Consider the following 21,347-nt stretch of genomic DNA (forward strand, 5'->3'; position numbering starts at 1 on the left):
TTAAAATGTTGCAGCTTTATTACATAACAATTCAGTTTAAAGTCTTGTACAAAGATATTTACATACAAATATAAAAATAGCTCTATTGCAAATAAGTAACAAACTTTTAAATGAAAGACAAACGGTGGCTGTGCTGGAAGGGGTTCTAGTTTCTCTCCCTTTAGATCATCAGCTTCAGATCCTGAATGTTAAAAATCAGCGTTCTGAGCTGAAACAGGAAGTCTGTTGCGTTTCTGCATTAAAAGTCGTTTTAAAATGTGAAACGTTGCTGTGATCTTTGGTCATGGGACTCAGCGCCTCCGTCTGCAGCGTGAAAATAAAGAACAGAAGCTCTGCTCTCAGGGAGGCTGGACTCTGAATCAGTCTGTAGTGGCGGCGGACGACGCATCACGCCTGATAGATGCTAAAAAGAAAAGCAGCAGCAGCAACAAACTGGATCTAAACTATGAACAGATTCATTGGATCACAGAACAGTTGGAGCATTTCCACAGGAAACGTACGGTCCGGCTGCGGGGCGGCGGCTCAGACGGCGCTCGGCGTCCCGTGCACTCTGAAGCGGTACATGCAGGTGTATTCCGGGTGGCCCCAGTTGGACAGAACCTGAACCTCGATGATCTGGAAGGCCTCGTCGTTCTCCTAGTGAGGACAAAAAAAGAAAAATACAAAACTAAAATAGATCAATAACAAAAAAATAAAAACTCCTGATAAAGATTTAAAACCGACAGGAAGAGCCTCAGAAAAACAAACTCATGTAGGCGATGAAGTGCTGAAATGAAACCGTTTTATCTGCTTTGTAGGAAAACCAGAACGTCCCGCAGGCAGACAGTTTTAGTCAGATTGGTTCAAACTCTGACGGACGGTCCGGGAGCAGACCAGAGTCATCGCCTGAAGGGGGTCAGAGAAATCCTGACATTCGATAACGGCCAACTTTCTGAACCTGAGGCGGTAAAGAAACTTAAAACTTTACTCAATGCGAGAATAAATTTGAAAATGATCAACATTTCAGTCGGGTTATCGGATATTGCGTCATGTTTACGACTTGATTTTACATTTAAGGCTCCTGTCACACTTTGCTGATTTCTCCAGCGTCTGCCTGACGTCCCAGAATCTCCTAAAACGCTGGCAGACGCTGAACTTTCTATGGATGCTTTCTATTTTAGGCGTAAACATAGAGGATTCATAACGAGTCCAGAACTTCTGTCCAACGAAAGCCTAACTTCTGCATAACGCACAGCAGCATAATGCTCAGGAAATGATGCACAACCAGAGTCCAGAGGGGGGCAGCGATGGGTCCAGAGGCGCCTGGCCTGCAGAAAAAAAAAATTTATTTGATCGCATCGTATAAAACTAGCTGCCGTTTACTGCCAGACGAAAAAAAAAAAAAAAAAAAAGAACAAATGGAAAGAAATAAAGCTAGGAAGTGTGTTGGTGGTGGGCGTGAACGCAGGAAGGATCCATCAATCACCTTCTGGCTCACCCTATGACGGGGATGAAGTCTGGAGGAGAACTGACAGTTTCCTCCTGTGAACCCCCTTTATACCAAAACGCTGCCAATACGCCATTATACAGTAGCTGGAAGCAGGGGCGGATTTAGGAAATATGAGGCCCAGGCAAAGACAGGCAGGGGGCCCCTCTGAATAGAGAAGACATCAAACAGCCCCATTCTCCAGATAGAGAAATGTTAATAGAGTAGACATCCATTATCTGTTCTAGGTTGTGTCCCTCTCTTCTTGTCCCTTTTCTTCTTGTTTTCCTCTCTATGTTTTGTACTCAGCTGACTTTTCATGCTGTCTCTAAAGGAATGAAAGATTTTTTCCAAGCACTAAGCTCACTTAGCTGATTGCTCCTTCCTGTGTTTCCAAAAAGGCCAAAGTAAATAACCCAGTCCTTCTTTTCACTGTAGACAAGCCATGATCTGCTTATCTGTTCTCCATTTTTCATTTGGATGAAATAATAGCTGCATGAATCATGACAGCAGACAAGATAGAGGAGAGCAGGAGGCGGGGTTACCAATCTACTCGCTCTGGAGAGCAGAGTTCGCTGCTTTTAGATGTTGTCTCCAAAGTCTCCAGTAGCAGAAAAAAGTCTCTAGATTTGGCGCTAGGAGCTTTTTAGAAATCAAAGTGCTAGAGGGGTCTGAAAAGTGGCTAAATATAGCGACTAAAGCGCTAAGTTGGCAACACTGCTCTTTGCATGGTTTGTTTTCAAATGGTTTGCTGCTGTCTGTTTGGACCTTTCTGAACATGTGCAGCAAATGGACTGATCCAATATGGTGGACACTGAAGGGGGGGGGGCTGAGACACACTTAATATTAGTGTTCTGATGGCATTTTAGAGAAAGGATTTTTATCAAAAACATCATTAATGTTCACAAATAAGGAATAGCTGTATTAACAATACATGGAAACAGAGTTTTATGGGGCCCCCAGGAACTTGGGGCCCTGGGCAACTGCCTAGTATTGCCTAATGGTAAATCCCCCCCTGGATGCAAGTTAGAAACACGTCAGATACTTTGAAATGCTTTGGAGAGAAGTTCTGGATAAGATACTCAGAGGTTTAGGATAATCTAGACGCCACGACTGATGAGGAACTGATGCTGAACGGATGTCGACCATCAGATAAGTGACCTGGAACTGATGAACACGTATGAGCAGATGCCGGCATATGTCAAGAAAATCCGTATGTTGACGTTTGCCAGCGTTTTTGCCAGATTTTTCATACGTCAGCAAATGCTGTCTAAATCATCATGGTGTGACAGGAGCTTCAGTTTCCTTTTGCTGCCGTGCGTTTCTGGACATTCCCAGCCAATCGCTCTGGACGTCCAACCAAATCAGACCTCTGAGCTTCCTTTGTCGGACCGTTGGAGCAAAAGTCACAGAACAGAACCACATGTGACCCGTTTCCACTTCAATAAACTACGGATGCTACCGAAGAGCAAGAGAAAATAACCTCCATGCAACTCATTCCCACCGCATCAGGAAATGACTAAACTAATTCCAGCAGCGACTCACAGCGATGGGGAACGTCTGCAGGTCCTCTCCGTTTTCATGGTAGGTGAAATTTCCCAGCAGCTTCCCTCTTTCCTGGCGCTCGGTTTGCAAACCCTGAAAAATCAGCATCAGAGATGAGCTTGGACCAAACTCTGTGGTTCTGAGGGGTCTGGCTCCGTCTTACGTAGACGCTGAAGTCTCTGGGAGCGCTGCGCAGGGTCCCGCTGGGGGCCAGGGATTTGGGGATGTGCTCCATGGTGACGGCCGTGGGAAGGATCCTCATGGACAGCTGGATCACCAGGAAGCCTTTGGAGCCTCTGAAGGCCCAGCAGTTCCCGGGATGGACGTCAGGCTGCGGGACGAAGGCGACGGATTATTGATATGGAACCAGAATAACGACGTCTAAAGTTAAACTTTCTGGTGTTTTTATTTCCAATCGACTTGGAAATTCTGGCTTTATGTGAATCTAATCTGCTCCGAGTTCTGGTGGTGTTGGTTGAACAGGTGAGTCACCTGGATCACAGCACGAGGAGACTGGGAGAAATACCAGAGAGGAACTCCGAACAGGCTGAGCAGGGCCGCCTTGGTCTCATAGGTCTCTGAGCAGCGAGTGCTGAGGATGCTGCCCCCTGCAGGACAGACACAGACATGACGAAGCTGAAAGAGGCCAAACCGTCTGAGTTTGCAGGAAACCAAACATCTGAGTCCGTTTGAAAAATGTAGACAAACTGAAGCGTTCCAGCGGAACCATAGCGGAGTGTTTCTGACCTCCAGACTCCAGAGCGTAGTCCGCCATGCCGGTTCTGTCCTGAGAGAACCGCCTCAGGGCCTCCGCCAACATCTCCTGGACCTCCTGGAAAACAAGGGACTCCTTTCAGAACCGTAATGTCGACATGTTGGGGGGGGGAAAGACCTCCTCCTCTCACCTCCTTGGTGACTCCGTTCCCGGCCTCACCCAGAACGGCATCTGGGAGCGGGTCCTCCCCCCGCAGCTGCTGCCGCCGGCGGCTGATGTTCTGCAGGATGCTGAGCTCCAGAGAGGACAGCGCCTCCTGCAGGTCATCCTCGCTGATGAACCGCTGTGACAGCCATTGCAGGAGAGACTCGGGCAGGACAGAGTCCCCCCACTGGGTCAGCTGGTTCCCGTAGATCAGAGCCCGAACCTCCTCTCGGATCAGAACCGACGTCTCCTGAGAAACCTGTGGGGGAGACTGAGTCATCATTGAGGCTTTTATTGTGAAACTGCGCTCTTGGTAACTTCCTGTCGGGTCTCTCACAGTCTGCTGGACGCTGTCAAGCCGCTGGCAGCCGCCCCGACACCCGGACAGACCGTCTACGTCTCGCCTGACGTCCACCAGAGCCGCCTCCAACCGGGTGACCTCTGCCTGCAAAGCATCATGGGAATGTTGGTCCCCGTTTGCGCCGCTGCAGGTGGAGAGCAGAGAAAAAACAACAAAATCAAGCCTTTAGGTCCAAACCCAGCAGTCGGGTTTAAATCAGAAGGATGAAGGACGAAGGCTACCTGGGAGTAGCTGGAAGGGCAGCAGGGGGCGCCGTGTCCGAGTCAGGTGGAAAATTCAGCTCCTGCACAACAAAACGCAGCAGGTCAGAGAGATGCAGCCAGAGAAGGATTCCTATCCTCCAGACTCACCTGACTGCTGGCAGTGACCTGCTGCAGCTGCAGCTCCAGCTGCTCCAGACGGGACCTTTGGCTCTTCAGCACCAGCAGGTCCTGCCGCCGCATCTGCAGACATGGCGATGACAGTGAATCGGCTGCTCCGATCAGGAAACCAGCAGGTATCAGACGTTTGAGTCTCCAACCTGTTCCCTCTGCCGCCTCTCTGCGTCGAGGCGTCTGCGTAGCAGCGACAGCTGCTGCTCCATCAGCCCGCTAATCCACAGCTCCACATCCACTCCGCCGCGCTGGGAGGCGGACGCCTGCTGGCGGAGGTCGGCGTAGAGCTGGAGCAGCTCCCTGTGACTCTGCTCGGCACGCCGCCCCGCGGCCTCCATCTCCTCCCACAGCGCCCTCAGACTCCGCTCCATGTGGACCAGCCGCTCAGCGTCCACAGCTGGTGGAGCCGCCTCTGGAGCCTCCTGGTAGGAAAGACCATCGCACACGTGGGACGCCTGGTTTAATACTTTATTCATTTCATCTACAAAAACATAAACCGAGGAGCTGAAATGCTTTGACCCAGTTTCCTTTAAATGTACCGTCCACCTGCAGTTGAAAGGTTACAGAAGCTCATGGAGGAAAACGTAACTCTTGCCTAAATAGTGGATGAATCAACAAGAAAAACAGCAACAGCAGATTAAACAGCAGATTTAATCTTTGATGGATCAGGCTGATTGTAAAACAGTTTCCACTGCAGGGTGGATGAAGCCGTTTGGTACGAGCAGGGCTGAATTAATTTATTTAAATCATTACAAAATGTTTGTATAGAATGAGGATATTAAAACTTAGCATGCTGTATTTTCCAAGAAAGCTAATAGTGAGAATAAAGAGTCTAAAACGGTAGCTTCTGGGTTACAGACGGATCGAGCAGTTCCACTGTGAGGCCAGCAGGAGGCACTAAAATCACCCAGAAATCAGACTTTTTTCTAATCTGTGTTTTTGTTGAGCTTCAGTTAAAACCTGCTGGACAATCCAGAGCGTCAAAGTGGAAACTTCCAGGATTCATCCAGATCATAGTCATTCCAAAAACCTAAAGTTAAAAAACATTGACTGAACTTTGTTTTCCAAGTTAGGCGACGTTTTGCTTCCCATCCAGGAAGTTTTCTCAATTAAAAATGTCAGAATTAGCCTCGAGTTCCAGGCTTTTATAGAGTGGACCAACAAAATAAACCATTACAAGGGGCGGATCTAGGAAATTTGGGGGCACTTTGAATTAAGACAACACATCAAACAGCCCCATTCTCCAGATAGAGAAATGTTAATAGAATAGACATCCATTATCTGTTCTAGGTTGTGTCCCTCTCTTCTTGTCCCTTTTCTTCTTGTTTTCCTCTCTATGTTTTGTACTCAGCTGACTTTTCATGCTGTCTCTAAAGGAATGAAAGATTTTTTCCAAGCACTAAGCTCACTTAGCTGATTGCTCCTTCCTGTGTTTCCAAAAAGGCCAAAGTAAATAACCCAGTCCTTCTTTTCACTGTAGACAAGCCATGATCTGCTTATCTGTTCTCCATTTTTCATTTGGATGAAATAATAGCTGCATGAATCATGACAGCAGACAAGATAGAGGAGAGCAGGAGGCGGGGTTACCAATCTACTCGCTCTGGAGAGCAGAGTTCGCTGCTTTTAGATGTTGTCTCCAAAGTCTCCAGTAGCAGAAAAAAGTCGCTAGATTTGGCGCTAGGAGCTTTTTAGAAATCAAAGTGCTAGAGGGGTCTGAAAAGTGGCTAAATATAGCGACTAAAGCGCTAAGTTGGCAACACTGCTCTTTGCATGGTTTGTTTTCAAATGGTTTGCTGCTGTCTGTTTGGACCTTTCTGAACATGTGCAGCAAATGGACTGATCCAATATGGCGGACACTGAAGGGGGGGGGGCTGAGACACACTTAATATTATCAGCGTTCTGATGGCATTTTAGCAAAAACATAATTAATGTGCACAAATAATGAATAGTTGGATTAACCATAAATGGAAACAGTTGAGGGGAAGATGGAGCGGGAGATCGATAGGTGGATTGGTGCGGCGTCTGCTGTGAAGTGACCCTGTACCGGTCTATTGGCTAAGAGAGAGCTGAGCCAAAAAGCAAAGCTCTCGATTTAGCGGTCGATCAGAGTCTGATTTTGCTGCTGTTAAAATTTATGATGAAACCAGATTAATGTCCCATCAGGGCAGAGACGACAGCATCATCTGCGTACGTGATGATATCTACATCTTCGCACGCAGCCTGGAGGTCGTTAATATAAATACTTCATCAGTTACCTGAGGCGGCTTTGCAGCCGATGGGGGAGGACTCTGGGCCTCATCGTCTGTGACGCCCTCTGCTGGTGGGGCCTGAGGAGACACGGGGACAGAGGACAGACCGGGGACATCCTCCACGTTGAAGCCGGGAAGGAGAAGATGGAGACCAGCAGGACGGAACCAAAGCAAACCTGACGGAGGAGCAGAAGAGTTTTATTATCCGTCGTTCCTCAGAATCTCCTGCAGGTTTTTATTTTCTGATGCTGAGAACGAGAGGAATCTCCTCCTAAAGCAGCGATTGTTTCACAGAAGCTCATCAAAATGAAACAACCAGTTCCTCAGGACAACTAAAAAACCAGCAGCCAGCTGCAGAAATTAAACTATTCAAGTAGAACTTACAGAACAGCAGAAGGAGCAGGAGTCCAACCAAGAGCCTGAGGAGAAAAAAAAAAACTGTCTGATGTTAAACTGCTGCCAATCAAACAGGCGTAGGATGATGGAGGGGGGGGGGTGGGTCAAAGGTCAACTCCACAGAGCAGAGAATGGTTTGCTGAGCTGCCTGCAGCTCTTATAGGATGCAAAGTAACATCTTACCTGCCGGGATGGAAGCGTGAGCCCGCGTGATTCCATCGACTGCCGACCCACCTGAACGCATCTCCCGCCATCCGACCTGAAGACACAAACGGATTCAGGATTGGCTGCAGGCCTTCAGCCGCAGGGCGGGTTTTATGAGGAGATGTTCCCATTGATGAACTTCTAGTAAACAGTAAAAAGCCAGAAACGCTCCCTCTGAGAGGAGGAGAAGAAAACGCAGAGAAACACCCAGAAGAAGCCGATCAGAGGCCAATCCAGGCCGTCTATTCTACCGCCGACCTACAGACGTCTATCTAGAGAAACGGGCAGCGAACACGGCGGCTGTGACCTGCAGAGCGTCCGGCTCTCAGTGAAGCGGTAAAAACCGTCTGGGTCAGGAGCCACAGAGCTGCAGCTGCAGAACAAAGCTGAGCGTTAGCATTTCAATCAGCAGGACCAGAGTTTAAGCTGCTGTAGCTCCCACTGTGGGTTTGACTGAGTGGACCTGTGAAGACTGCGGCGCTGCAGATGAACGCCGAAAGGCTGGATGACCAGGAGGAGGAGGGGGGGTCCAGCTGGGAGCGCTGCTTCTCCTTACAGTCGTCACCTGTTGGCGCCAACATCCAGTTAGAGCAACAGACTCCGTTATCCTTTCATTCAACTCTCAGCATTTAAAGATCCAGAAGCTTCCAGCTGTTCACCATCAGAGTCACTGGTTCCTGAATCTTAATGATCCATCTGAACGGTTCCCTTCACAAAGAAACCAGCATCTGATGCACAGGTTTGGATCTACAGCTTTCAATGTTTGAACTTTGACTAGGCCGTTCCAGGAGCTTATTTACAGGGAAACAAACTCAATTAACCTTAAATTAATTAGGATGCAGCTTCAGGATGATGGTAGAAGGCTGCAGAAAGCAGAGCAGCTCGTTAAGAAAGTCTAAAAAAATTTAACTATCCTCCGGACTTTGTTTCCGAGTTTGAAGGCGTTTCTCTTCCCATCAAAATGTCAGAAATAGCATTCCATGCTATAATTTCTGACATTTTGAATTAAAAAGCTTCCTAGATGGAAGAGAAACGTCTTCAAACTTGGAAACAAAGTCCAGTAGATTGTTTTTAACTTTTTTGTAATGACTCTGACCTGAATGCTTAAGAAACGTTTAACAAAACATCAGATCCAGTTGGGCAAACTTTGACCAAAATCACTCTAAACTTCTGTACCAACTTCCTGTTTTCCTGAATCTTTGCAGCCGTTTGTTTAGAGATTTTCCGCCTCAGAATACATTGATGGTTTGAAGGAGTGAAAAAGCTCAAAATAAAGACATTCATGTCGGCGACGACTGATTCAAACATCTAAACGATTCTGGGTTTAAGGAAACTCTAAATATTAATGCAAATGACTGAAACCCTTAAAAACATTTAGAAATAAAAGTTTGGAATATTTTTCAGCTTAAAGTCTGAAAAGCTATCGGATTTCTGCAGAAAATCCCTCCTTTCAGAGGGTTTAGTTGGTCTATAGAAATCGTTCCTCTCCATTAGATCCATCCTGCGGGACGCAGCTTCCTGCAGCTCCGTTTGCAGACGCGCTACGCTTCTCCTGACTGCACGCCGTACTGCAACACGTTTGACTCACACAGCGATCCGACGGGATGAGGCTTCAAATCCATGACTCCACAGTCAGCCGGAGCGGAGGGGACAGAGAGTCGGGACTTCCTGCAGCTAAAGGGCATCACCTGCGGCGGGGAGTGGCTGCGAGCGTTAGCCACCATTTGCATTTCACCCAGGAGACGGCCAAAGGGAGGCACCCATTGTTTGAGAGGAACCAGTTTGTGTTGAATCCCAGTTAAACACCAGTATGCGAGTCCCTCCACCTTCAGAGCTCATTACCTCTGCGCCTGTTTGGGTGGGGGGGCTGGAACGCCTGCAGCACAGAGAAGCAGAAGGCTGCAGTTCTCCTGACCATCAGCAGGGCGGAGCTCAGCCACAGCTGCAGCACATCTGGAAAAGGCCACAGATTAAAGCTCAGCTCATTTCCATGCACTGGTTTATACAAAGCATGGAGGCCTGGAGAGCAGCAGGAAAACATCCGATCAGCAACAGCTTCACTGCTTTCACTGGTCTAAGCTGCTCCTTCACGTTTAGCCACGTCTGGATGCTAGCAGACCCTCAGCTACACCCCACCCAGTCCACTAAATGCAGCCGGTTCAGGGGGCGGCCCTGCAGAGAGCAAAGATCCTGCTAAACGTAGCGGCCGCTAGCAGAGCGCTGGAGGCGACATTCAGCCAGCGTTCTCCAGCTGCAGTCACAAGAAGAAGAACGATGGGATGATCTCAGAGCAGCCGCCTCCAAAACGGTCAAAATGAGACTTTCAGTCCAACACTAGATGGATCAATAAATCATGAAAAACTGAACACAGAAATATCATCTGATGGTTTCAAACAGGGAAATTCCACTAATGGTTCTGCTGCCGGTCCGTCAGAGATTCTGTGATCTGCTCAGAGTTCTGATCAGACTGGACCTCTGAACCGGGCCGTCGGTCCTAACTTATCTAATGGAGGCGTCTTCTTCCACCTGCCTCGGGAGAATTTTCTCAAACAGTTTCTGTTTCTGAGAAAAATACTATAAGTGGCGTCCAAGTCCAAACAGGAACAGGGCTGACCGGGACCCCCCCCCGCCCGCCCCCGCCCCACGCTGGTTCTCCGTTTATCGGGCCTTTCAGGGCCTCCATCTTTACTGATCCCTTTCAGTCGTCTCCTCGTTCCAGAGTGATTTTCCTGAAGGTCTTTTTCTCTGTTCTTGTTCTGCACTCAGATAAGCTCCGCCCCCTCACCTGTACGGCCCCTGCGGCCGCGCTCCCGGCAGTAGACCGTGGAGGTTTCCGTCTCGACCTTCGGCTCGCTCGGACAGCTGCAGTCTCGACAGCAAACCGTGGCGAGGCTGGGGGCCGGCGGTTTGGCGCAGCAGCTGTCTGGACCAATCAGAGCGCTGCTCTCGCTGGCTATGATGGTGCTTTCTGAGGGAGAGAAGGTGAGAACAGAGGAGCAGCCTTTCTAACCACACGCCATCTTCATAGACCTACCTTTGGGATCTTCATCCTGGTCCAGACCTGAGGAGGAAGAGGAGCAGAGCATTAAACCCAGCCTGATGCATGATGATGAAGACGTCGGTCAGGTGAGCAGGCGTACCCCAGAAGGTTTCCACCAGCGTGCTCTCCCGGATGGACGACTCCTCCAGTAGCGAGGACATCAAGGAGGCGTCGGAGGTCAGGCTGTGGAGGCTGCTGTCGTGGAGAAAATGGCCTCCTGGTTTACGAGGAGAACCGGCAAGGAGGGACTCTGAGCAGGAGGCTGAGTGGCGCTGCGAATGACGGGGCCTGCTGCTCCTCCAGCTAACTCCGCCCACGCCATAGGAGGCGCCGCTGTGAGGAAGACTACGCTCCAGGAGGCCTTCGTCGAGCCGCAGGCTGCGTCTGGACATGAGTCCTGTCTGGATGGAGGAGGAGATCTGCTGGTCCTGCTCAGAGTCTGACAGCGAGGAGGAGTAGCTGGAGCTGAGGAGGAGGAGGAGGAGGAAGAGCTTCTGATACCAGATCTCATACATTAATCTTTTTATTTCTAAAATCTGAAACAATCTAAGAATCATATTTAATGAGGCGTGTTCCTGCTGGGATGAACCGACAGGTTTGGGATTTTTCTTTAAGTCTTTAAGGTTTTATTTTAGTTTAACAGAAATGCATTAATAGTGCTTTGATTCATTCTGAGTGAACGTTTAGGAATCAGTGACGCATCAGAACCACTGAGGCTCCATTAAACCAGCAGGTGCTCACTTCCTGCCCGCCTGATCGCTCCCAGTCTGATTACAACAAATCCCTGTAACCTGATCCCACAGCCTGACCTACATACGGACACATGAGTGGAGGATACACACAGGCCAGTCCAGCCCCAGCTCGCCAGCTCCTCGTCTTCCTCTCCCATTACAGGAGACGCACACAGACACATCACAGAACGCACGGATCGCTCAGCCCTTAACCTGCCAACGCTTCCTGCCCCGGCCAGGGGTCACCGAGCCCATTAGGCTCCGCCCATAAACACGGGTCAGGTGAAACGACTCCAATAAAAGCAGAACAGAAGAAATCCAAAGTTCAGAAAACAAGATGGAAGGAAAGAGCTGCTGGTTTGGATAAATAAAAAAATCTGGAGCAAACTGGAGTTTTAAACGCTGAGAAATCAGATCTATGAGTGTAATAATCCACAGGGAACGTTCCAGAAACACGATTCAATAAGCAGGTTTAACAAACTCTGGATTTATTTAACCTCAGGGTGGAAACTCAGTTTTCAGTTTCATAAAAGCTGCCGTGAATTCGTCCAATCAACTCTGAGGAGGTCCAAAGGATGAAAAGCCATTATCAGTCCAGATTCAATGAGTCACCGTGGCAACGGGAAGTGCCCGTTTCACCCCACTGGAAATTTAGATTTTAATGAACAAATCGGGAAAGGAAAATGTGTTTAAATGACAGAGAAACAGCGCTACAGCTGCAAATGAGAGGGAGAAGGAGAGGATTGCTGCTCGGGGTAATGGCTGTTATGGCAGGCCGTTTTTACATTTATTAAAAGCACTCTCCTCTCCGTTGTTCCAGCTGTAGATTAAATTAAAATAATAGATTTCCTAACTTAAATTTTTGCAGGAGAAATAAAAATAATCAGTAAGAATTAAGTTTTATATACTTTAAGTACCCATTCTTACATCTTTCAGCTTGACTGAATATGCATTTATTATATCTGAAATACCTTTCTTTAGATTGTAAATAATACAAATGATGAGCAGTAAAAATAGGAATATAGAGATCTCTAATTCATTTCTAGACATCTACAACATTTACTCTTGATGGGAAGAATTTTTGTTTGCAATTGTCTTTTTGAAAAGGAAAACTTTTTTCCCCCAGATATCAGGAATTCTGTAAAACTAATACGTATCAAAATGGCTTGCCATAGCTTGTTGTGACCTGTTGTAACATTATGGAGTTATTTCTTAAATGGTAGTGGATCACTGTGTCATTTAGGTGAATTCTGCTGGCAGCAGGTGAGGATGAAGAATAAAAATGTTTCTCTAATACATGGAACCTGTTCATCATCTCATGGGGTTCTTCAGTCTTCCATCAAACAGTAAATACTTAGAGCTGTTTGCAGCCGCGCTTCGGATGTTATCATCCCAATAAATGGCCCATATTAAATCTAGTGTTTTATATGGTATCGGGATGGTATCAGCCAGGTATGGGGGCAACACTAGTATATATATCTGAAATGCCTTTCTTCATATTCTAGATAATACAAATGATGAGCCCTAACAATAAAAATATAGAGATCTATAGTTAATTTCTAGACATCCAGAATCTTTTTTCTAGATGTGAAGAATGTCATTTTGTTTAAAAAGGTCACTTAGACAAAAAAAACAGTTTTTTCAGTTATCAGAAATACATATTCAATAAATCTAGTACATATAAAAACGGCTTGCCACAGTCTTGTGACCATGATAACATTATAGGATTATTTCTTGAATGGTGGTGGATCAATGTATGCGTTTAGGCGAAATCACCTGTCAGCAGGTGAGGATGAAGAATCAAAACGCTGTAATAGATGGAACCTGTTCATCATCTCATGGGTTCCTCCTCAGGTTGATTCTGTTTTCCTTCACACAGTAATAAGTGTCTGTTTGCAGCAGCTTTGGGTTTTATAATCCCAATAAACGGCTTTTATTAGCGGTTTTCATAAATCCCATAAATGGCTTCAGATCAAGCCAGTAGTCTCACTCGGTTGCCATCATTGAGTGAATACTAATTCTAGTAATTACCCCCCTGCGGATTTAATTAATCTATATTAATAAGCAGTATTCTTCGTGAAACGTAAAAATGAAAATACAGATCTGTATCAGAAAGCTTTTGCTTTTCAATTGAAAAAGCTTCCTGGATGGGAAGTGAAATGTCTTCAAACCTTGAAATAAAGTTTTAACCAGTTTGCTTTGGTTTTTCAAAAAGCAAAAACAAAAATTCCCCTTTGAGCATATTTTCATTTTACATACACAAACCTTGTCTTTTTTCCTGTTTTCCGCTGCAGGACCTTTCAAGTTTACTTCATTAGTAAACCCTTTAGGTTTAATTCTTTATTCCTAATAAATCTTCAAGGTTTACTCTTTGATAATTCACCTTTAAATTAATTATCAATACTGTGGAAGAGGATTCGGGACACTTTAATATGGAAAAAAAGACAGAATTCTGCCTTTAATCTCAGAATTCTGACTTTAATCTGAGAATTGTGGATCTTAATGTAGATGGGCTCCATGAAGGCAGAGATGTGGAGCACTCAGCTTCACTGACAGAGATGTGAGTTATTTGGGAGGAACAGGAACACATTGGTGGAAAATGATGGAATTAAGCGACCTTTTCCGTCCCTGGTGATGCTATTTGATTAATGGAAGAGCAGAAGGTGATTAAAACAAGAGAGCTAGACTCTAAAACAGACATGGCTACGGCTTGATGCTAACATGTTTGTTAGCTGTCAGAATTCAGTCAGAATTCTCAGATTAAAGTCAGAAGTTTTTTTCCCATATTGAACTAAAATAATATTTAAAAATCTGTTAACATTTAAAAAAAAAAATTTTAAGTGGCCCTAATCCTCTTCCGTTTCTGCACAAAGTTTGAAATCCTAAACGTCTCTCCGTTTCTCTAAAGCGATAGCCGCTTATTAATAACGTTCAGCCAATCAGCGTGGAGCAAAGAAAATTGATGTTGCATCGAGCCAATCAGCGTTAGAAGAGGGCGGAGCCCCGCGAAAAACAAACTAGTTTAGCCATGTCGCTTTCAGAGAAAAAACAGCAAATAAAACACAACATATTATTCAAATTAAACTATTTTACAAATTGAACGACCACCAATCTTTGAACTTACCTTCAGCAGAGTTCAGAGAAATAAACTGAGCGGATAGCGGCGGCTGCTAGCTAAACACTGAACAGCTGCTAGCTAAACACTGCAGATTAACAGCTGCCAGCACTCAGGCTGCTCAAACATGCAGAGAAAAGCTAATTTCATGAAAAATTATCAGATGACAACGACTTTACCTCCGTCAGTCAACGAATCAGCGCCGCTGAGGCTGCTGCTAGCTTTATAACTACGAGTTATCAGCGCCTCCTAGTGGCGAGAGGCGGTAACGGCTCCAAGGATTGTTCAGAGATCGTAAATTTACCCTAAGATGGTTCACCCTAAATTATCTCAGCGAATCAACCTTTTCCACACATTTACGCATTCATAATAATATATAGAATACCTTAAAAAAGTAAAAAAACAAACAAACAAACAAGCCATGTCATTATGTTTTACACTGATAATATAGAATAAGTGTAAAACATAATTAATTTATGTTACAGCTATACATTTACACCCTAAATAAGAGGTTAATCTTAATAAATGTAACAATTATTAATCATGTTATTTATATTTGCATGTGGAAGACCATTTTCTTGATGTCGATAAACTAAAAAATTGGATTTATTTTCTGCGTGTCAAAGCATTAGGTGACCTCGAAGTTAAGCATCGCTCCATCAAACTATCTTTTCGGTGAACCGGATGTAGAGAGCAGCTTCCGGCGCAGACTGCCCGCACGTGTGTTTTGAAGGCTTCTGTTCGGTTCGGTAGGTGCTGATCTGTTAGTGAAATGTTCTGGTTTCTGATGTTAGTTTGTGTTGAAGTGTTTCTGACGGCAGGAAGCTTCCCAGCGCGGCTCTAACTGGGAATAATGGGAGGAAAGCAGCAGCGCGTGCTTCCCTCTGTGTGTTTAACTCAGCCAAGACTCAGTTTCCTCTGTTCAGGTCAATCAGACATAACCGGGATTTTTATTGGACAAAATAAATCTAATTAAAGCAGAAATGGACCATCGATGGACAAACGACAGTTTAACCTCCGCTATCACAGGGGCGCCGCAAGGAACTTGGGGCCCCATGACAGACATTGATATTGGGCCCCCGACCCAGAATTCACAAGCTTTAATACTGCTATGCTAATGAAGATTATCCTCTATGCTGTCGATTTAATTTTTGTTGAGATATTTCTAATAAGGAAAATTATCAGAACCTGAAAAAGTTAAATTTACATTAACTTTAAATTTTACACTTACATCCTATCAAAAATAGTAACAGCTTATTTAAATCAAAAAGCTCAGCTGTATCTATGGATAGAAAAAGGGTTTTTACATTAGGTTTCACTATAACTTTATAAAAGGACACATTATTTTTCGTTCATGCGAACGTTTATTTACAATAAAACCTGTATTTTTGGTGAGGCTCATTCAGGCGGCTCATGAGAATGATCCAGATTGATGTCTTTTAATGGCTCTAATTTAATCTGAATATAAAAATCTAACTAAACAGTTTTAATATTGACACAGATTTTTATGTTGTTTCAGTGTTTACTGCTGATTATTTATTATTGATTTTACTGCTGGATTTTCTTTTTATAATATAAAATATAGCAGGACTAATCTTTTCTTCTTTTGGGCCCCATCAGTCAGGGGCCCTTAGAATCAGTTTAAGTTGCCAAGTTTTTTAAAATCATTAATATTCGTTGTATTTGTTTCAATAATTTCCTGCTTCTGGTTTAATGATTTCCATTAAAATAATCAACACAGTTATCACTGAAAGAACTTAGAAAAAAGTCTTTAAACATCTGATTTTCTTTGAAGTGAACAACTGGAGGGTCCTTCATGTTTTTTTCTAAGTAGTGATGCTGAGATGAAGCCTCATTTAACCGTTTTGGCCAAATTGGTTCAACGATCCCCACAGTTCATGAAGCTTCATGCAAATATGTCACCACCTACTGGTGGAAAGCAGAACTACAGTCAGTAATATAATCTGGGATTTTTTTTTGCAATTGTTTTTCTTTGTTTCTTTTTCCCCATTTAAGTTCCTTTGAAATTGTTAAATTTTGGTGTGTAAAATACAATCTTTTTTAGTTTTTTTTTTTAGTGTCTTAAAAGAGAACAATCATTTAAGGTTCACTGTTTTTCTGCAATTTTAGTGAAATAAGCTCAGGCTCAAGCAAATTGCGCAATGATGAGCAAAATGAAAGGTGTTAGTTATTTTTATTCAAACATAAAAGTTTTTCCACAGGTTTTATTCTAGTTGGAAGTTATGTGTTCAACCAATCTAATTTGGCAGCTTTTTTACCCGATCTATATTCGTACTATAGCAAACCAATACAAATTAGTCACATTAGCCAAAATACTTGTAAAGTATTATTGCAACTTTCAAAAGTCTGAGATGGGATTTGAACCAACAACCACAGGAAAGATGGACCACGTCTTGCAGCTAACGCCACTAGCTTAGAAAGCTCTGCAGAAAGCAATACTTCTTAACACTAATGTTTCAACTGCATCCAGCAGCCTGCTCAGATTTGATCAATACATTGTTTAATCTAACCAAACTAGTTTTAACCAACTAGATTGGTTGTTTTTTCAACCATTCTATTCTTAGAATCTATCCAAACTCTGTCCAACTGACAGCAAGTCTCCTATAAACGCCCACATCTTGACTGAGGCGGTTTAAATGCCTGCTGAAGTTCGGGGCGAGCTGAACCACTTCCTGAACCGGTCACATGGTATGGCGGGTAAGGAGGCTTTGGATGTCATCTATTTTGGCTCCTCCCCCAAATGAAGCAAGCCTCGCGGAAACGCCCCCTTCACTACTCGACACACCTCGAAGCCTCGGCTCATCGCATCTCTATTTTTAATACGTTTCAATCTAAGATGTGCGGCCTGCTTGTTTTATTCCCTCCCCTCTAGGAAAGCATCTCCATGTCTAACTGTGACCCCTTCAGATGATGTGTCTCATCTCCTGATGTTTGCGTCTCCCTCAGCTCAGAAGCCACCATGACGTCATTGGCTCTCCAGCTGAAGAGGCTCGCGCTGCCTCAGAGCGACCCCAACCTGCTGACCCGTAAAGAGGTCGCCTCACTGCTCTTCGATCCTAAAGATGCCGCCACCGTGGACAGGAGCACCTTCTACGCCCTGGGTGAGTCTGAGAGCAGAGCTGACGCAGGAGAACTTCCTGTTTTCCAGCTAACGTCCCGCTCTCCCGTCTTCTCCAGGCTGCACGGGGCTGGAGGAGCTGCTGGGAATTGAGCCGGCGTTCCTGGAGTTCCAGGACACTCTGTTCAGCCCTGCGTCGCTGACGCTGGAGCGCAGCGTCCAGTCCAAGGAGGTCAACGAGAAGCTGGATGCAGGAATCTCGCTGTTCCTAACGCGGCTCTGCCCCTATTTTCTACTGAAGCCGGCTCACAAATGCATCGAGTGGCTGATTCATCGGTATGTCGCTCTGCTTCTCGCCTGAGCTCTGAGCAAACCGGCGGCAGAGTTCTGGTCCTGAAGAATTCAGTTCTATTCAGTTTATTTCTATAGCTCCAATTCACATCATGTCATCTCAGGTCACTTTCCAGTTCACCAGATCATCCAGTCAGATTGATTCAAAGTTTTCTATCTAAGGAAAACCAGCTGATTGCATCGACTCATTGACTCTTCAGCAATCCCTCACACTAAGCATGCTTGTAGCGACAGTGGAGAGGAAAAACTCCCTTTGAACAGGAAGAAACCTCCAGCAGAACCAGGCTCAGTGTGAGCGGCCATCTGCTGAGGCCCACTGGGGTTCAAGGAGACAGAAGCAGACATAGAAAAAAAAGCATAGATACAAAAGGCAACTGTCAACCAGCTCCACAGGCGGCCCCGTCCAGGAAACACACAGCCAGGCAGACGAGCTCCGAGCCAGCTCCCATGTCAGAGGATGAAGAGAGCACATCCAGTTAGTCACAGTCAGAGAAACAGGACTACACTGGAAAACAGGCCAAGCTCCAACATCTAGAAACAAAGGTGTTGATGGCAGCAGCACAGCTGATATTTCTCTCCAGGATGGAGTCACAGCCAAACAGGAACAGACCAGATGAAGCTACTATGAGAAAAAGCAGAGAGAGCAGAACGTTAGAGATTGAACTAACAGATTCTGCAGAGTGGGAGAATAGAGATAGAATGAAGCAGAATGATGAAAAAGGGGTTCCTATGTCCTCCAGCAGTCTAAGCCTATAGCAGCAGAACTATAGAGATAGCTCAGGAGTTCTGAATGCAAGTTCTGTATGTTAACTGTTTGTTTGTTTTTATCTTTAAAATACTTAACGTTGTTTTGTTTGTCGCTGTTCTTCTCCTGCGATCCATAAAAGTTTGTGTTGAACAAGCAGAAAAAGCAGCATCCTGTAGGTTCAGGATTCTGACTGAGCTATCATGTCCTCTGTGGTCTTTGTCCAGCTTCCACGTCCAGCTCTATAACCCGGACAGCCTGCTGGCCTGCGCGCTGCCGTACCACGACACCAACCTGTTCGTCCGCGTCGTCCAGCTGCTGAAGCTCAGAGACGCCTCCAGCCGCTGGAACTGGCTGCGCTGCTTGCAGGTCAGAGTCTGTCCTCCCGCTGGTTCCGCTGACTCTGACTGAGCGGATCCCTGAAAAGTGTCGATGTCTCTGCAGAAACCGGGCGTGCCGCTGTCCAGGGGGACTCTGATCACACACTGCTACTCAGACCTGAGCTTCATGGACTTCATCTGCTCCATGGTGACGCGCTCCATCCAGGTAACCTCAGAGAGCAGCAGCTTCTCCTCCTCGTTGCTTCTGGCTTCTATGTAACTGATCTCTGATCTCCTCCTCCTCAGGCTTACTCCGGACACTCGGAGAGCTTCTCTCAGCTCAGAGTCATCTTCTCCTTCTACGCCTCCACCATTGTCCCCGCTCTGGACGCTGTGGACTCTGTGTCTGACTCCATCGTCGCCAAACTGCTGCCATATGTCCAGAGGGTAACCTCCTGCTCTGATCCACACTGGGACAAATTCCCCAAACTGTTTAAATAAGTTCTGCTGAAACAGTGGAAGATGGTGGTGGCAGCATCATGCTGTGGGCTGCTCTCCGGTTTAGCTCACATTAGAAGGTAGAGGGCTAAAACTTGGACTCGGTCGGGTCCTTTAATGGCAGACTGGTCCCAAAGCAGGACGGTGACTGGAACGCCACCAGTTCTGCTGGGAGGAATGATCCCAGAATGATGCAGGCGGCGTTTCTCCTCGTGTGAATTCAGCCGACACCAGCAGACTGAACATAACTACAGGAAGCAGATGATGAAGACCTGTTGGTTCTGTTTTTGGTCTCCTCAGGGTCTGAAGTCGTCCCTGTCGGACTACAAAGCCGCCACCTACATGATGGTGTGCCAGCTGGCGGTGAAGGTGGTGATGGAGGCCAGCCTGGTCGACAGCCTGACCGTGCAGATCAGCAAGTCTCTGCTGAAAGAGCCGGTCCTGGCCAAGGAGGGTTTGGGCTGCCTGCTGGTGCTGCTCCAGAACCAGAAGGTGGAATGTGTCGGTCCCAGGTAGGCCTGAGGCGCTCCGGGGGTGGAGGGCTCGCCCGGCGCCGCTCTGCTCTCCTCTGATCTCTGCTTTCGCTTTGTGTTCAGAGCCGTCGGCAGTCTGATCTCCATGGCGACGCTGGTTCCAACGCTGCAGGTCCTGGCGGCCGGTCATGATGTCAGTCCTCTGCTGCGGTACCTGCTGCCTCACCTGGTCCAGCGTGTGTTCTACAGCAGCTCAGGTAAGAGTGGGAACATGGAGGAAGTGACGGGCCAGCCGAGCCGCCAGAGTTAACCCCTCAGTGTCTGTCTCAGGTGAGAAAGGGACAGACGGCGTGAACGTGCTGGAGGCCGTCCTGAGCTCGGTCCCTCTGACCAAAGACCTGGATGGAACCGTGGGCCGGTAAGCCTCAGCCTCCTTCGTCTGGTAGACTAACAACTTTTATTCTCATGTTCATGTGCATATAGGCCTATGCTCTCATTCATCCCCTGCACTGCTCATTTTATTTACTTTTTATTTTTCTGTCTCTTTTATCACCTTACTTTTATCTTTTTGGATATTTTATGTGTTTCTTCTTTTATTTTTTATCTGTGATTTGTGAAATGTGAACGTGTGTGAAAGGTGCACTACTACTGCACAAAAATTGCCCATACTGGGACAAATAAAAGCTACTGAACTGAACTGAATATTCACATACAAAATGTCCTTTAGTGCAGCTTTCATAACAAAGTGCAGCAGTGATCAAATGTAAACAGTGTGGGAGAAAAAACATGGTGCAGAAAAAATGCATTGATATGGAAGTTCAGAGCATTAATATATATGGTGCAAATATGCAGTGTTTTAGTTTGGTGTTTAAGGTCTGGTTCTCCTCCTGCAGCAGTGAGATTGATGCAGATATTTTTGATTTATGCTCGATATTGAAGCGTGGTCTGCGCTGTGTTATTCCACGCCGCAATGCAAGGTGGACTATTACAAACTGGCTAGGATTGTGGGTTTGACGAGCTTGTTCGCCGTCTACAACCCCTCATCCAACGCCGGACGACGCACAGTTCATCCGTGAGTGTTCCCCAAAGACTGGCTGTAGCGCTGAGCTACAAACTAGCGTCCTGGGATAGTGTCAGGGGTGTTCCAGGCGCTGTGGACGCCGCTTCAGCCAGATATTCTGCCATTACCCACATCAGCCATGTGAGAAAACGTCTCGGCTGACTACTGGAGATTGTGGAGCTTCCTAAATTGAATTGAACTGACCAATCAGAGGCCTCGTTTCTTCGTGTCTTCGGTCACCTACAATTTTGGAGAGGTGCACCAGAGTGTCTGCGGAAACCTGAGTGAAGTTGGCCCCCCCACCTTTTTCAAATCAGACAAATTAGTGTCAAACGTTTGTGCAGCTATCATTTTAAAGATATAAAGAAATGCCCCCCCCCCCCCACCTTAATGATATTATTAATATCATTGAAATGATAGCA

The 21,347-nt window shown here is 46.1% G+C and overlaps 2 protein-coding genes across 2 annotated transcripts in view; one reads left to right on the forward strand and one right to left on the reverse strand.

The window, feature by feature from the left end:
- On the reverse strand, nucleotides 1–11,466 carry LOC119772969 (SUN domain-containing protein 1-like). The gene is made up of 19 exons (XM_038269701.1): nucleotides 11,396–11,466; nucleotides 10,654–11,018; nucleotides 10,548–10,574; nucleotides 10,299–10,481; nucleotides 7,977–8,078; nucleotides 7,821–7,886; nucleotides 7,493–7,568; nucleotides 7,298–7,332; nucleotides 6,920–7,089; nucleotides 4,811–5,086; nucleotides 4,641–4,733; nucleotides 4,512–4,573; nucleotides 4,267–4,414; nucleotides 3,916–4,188; nucleotides 3,758–3,842; nucleotides 3,503–3,618; nucleotides 3,174–3,341; nucleotides 3,011–3,103; nucleotides 1–636 (listed from the first exon to the last, which is right to left on the reverse strand). The coding sequence occupies exons 1-19, from the start codon at nucleotides 11,464–11,466 to the stop codon at nucleotides 523–525; spliced, it is 2,523 nt and encodes an 840-aa protein (XP_038125629.1). The 3' UTR covers nucleotides 1–522.
- Nucleotides 11,467–15,073: 3,607 nt separating this feature from the next.
- The window catches only part of heatr1 (HEAT repeat containing 1), a 30,174-nt gene continuing 23,900 nt past the window's right edge, over nucleotides 15,074–21,347 (forward strand). The window contains exons 1-9 of the mRNA XM_038269703.1: nucleotides 15,074–15,148; nucleotides 17,367–17,521; nucleotides 17,598–17,814; nucleotides 18,802–18,943; nucleotides 19,019–19,120; nucleotides 19,201–19,341; nucleotides 19,693–19,904; nucleotides 19,989–20,122; nucleotides 20,196–20,283. Coding sequence (XP_038125631.1) covers nucleotides 17,380–17,521; nucleotides 17,598–17,814; nucleotides 18,802–18,943; nucleotides 19,019–19,120; nucleotides 19,201–19,341; nucleotides 19,693–19,904; nucleotides 19,989–20,122; nucleotides 20,196–20,283 — 1,178 coding nt within the window. The 5' untranslated portion in view covers nucleotides 15,074–15,148; nucleotides 17,367–17,379. The remainder of the gene's footprint in view (nucleotides 15,149–17,366; nucleotides 17,522–17,597; nucleotides 17,815–18,801; nucleotides 18,944–19,018; nucleotides 19,121–19,200; nucleotides 19,342–19,692; nucleotides 19,905–19,988; nucleotides 20,123–20,195; nucleotides 20,284–21,347) is intronic.

The sequence above is a fragment of the Cyprinodon tularosa genome, unplaced genomic scaffold (assembly GCF_016077235.1).
Source record: "Cyprinodon tularosa strain WSP-4 unplaced genomic scaffold, ASM1607723v1 ctg736, whole genome shotgun sequence".
NCBI lineage: Eukaryota > Metazoa > Chordata > Actinopteri > Cyprinodontiformes > Cyprinodontidae > Cyprinodon > Cyprinodon tularosa.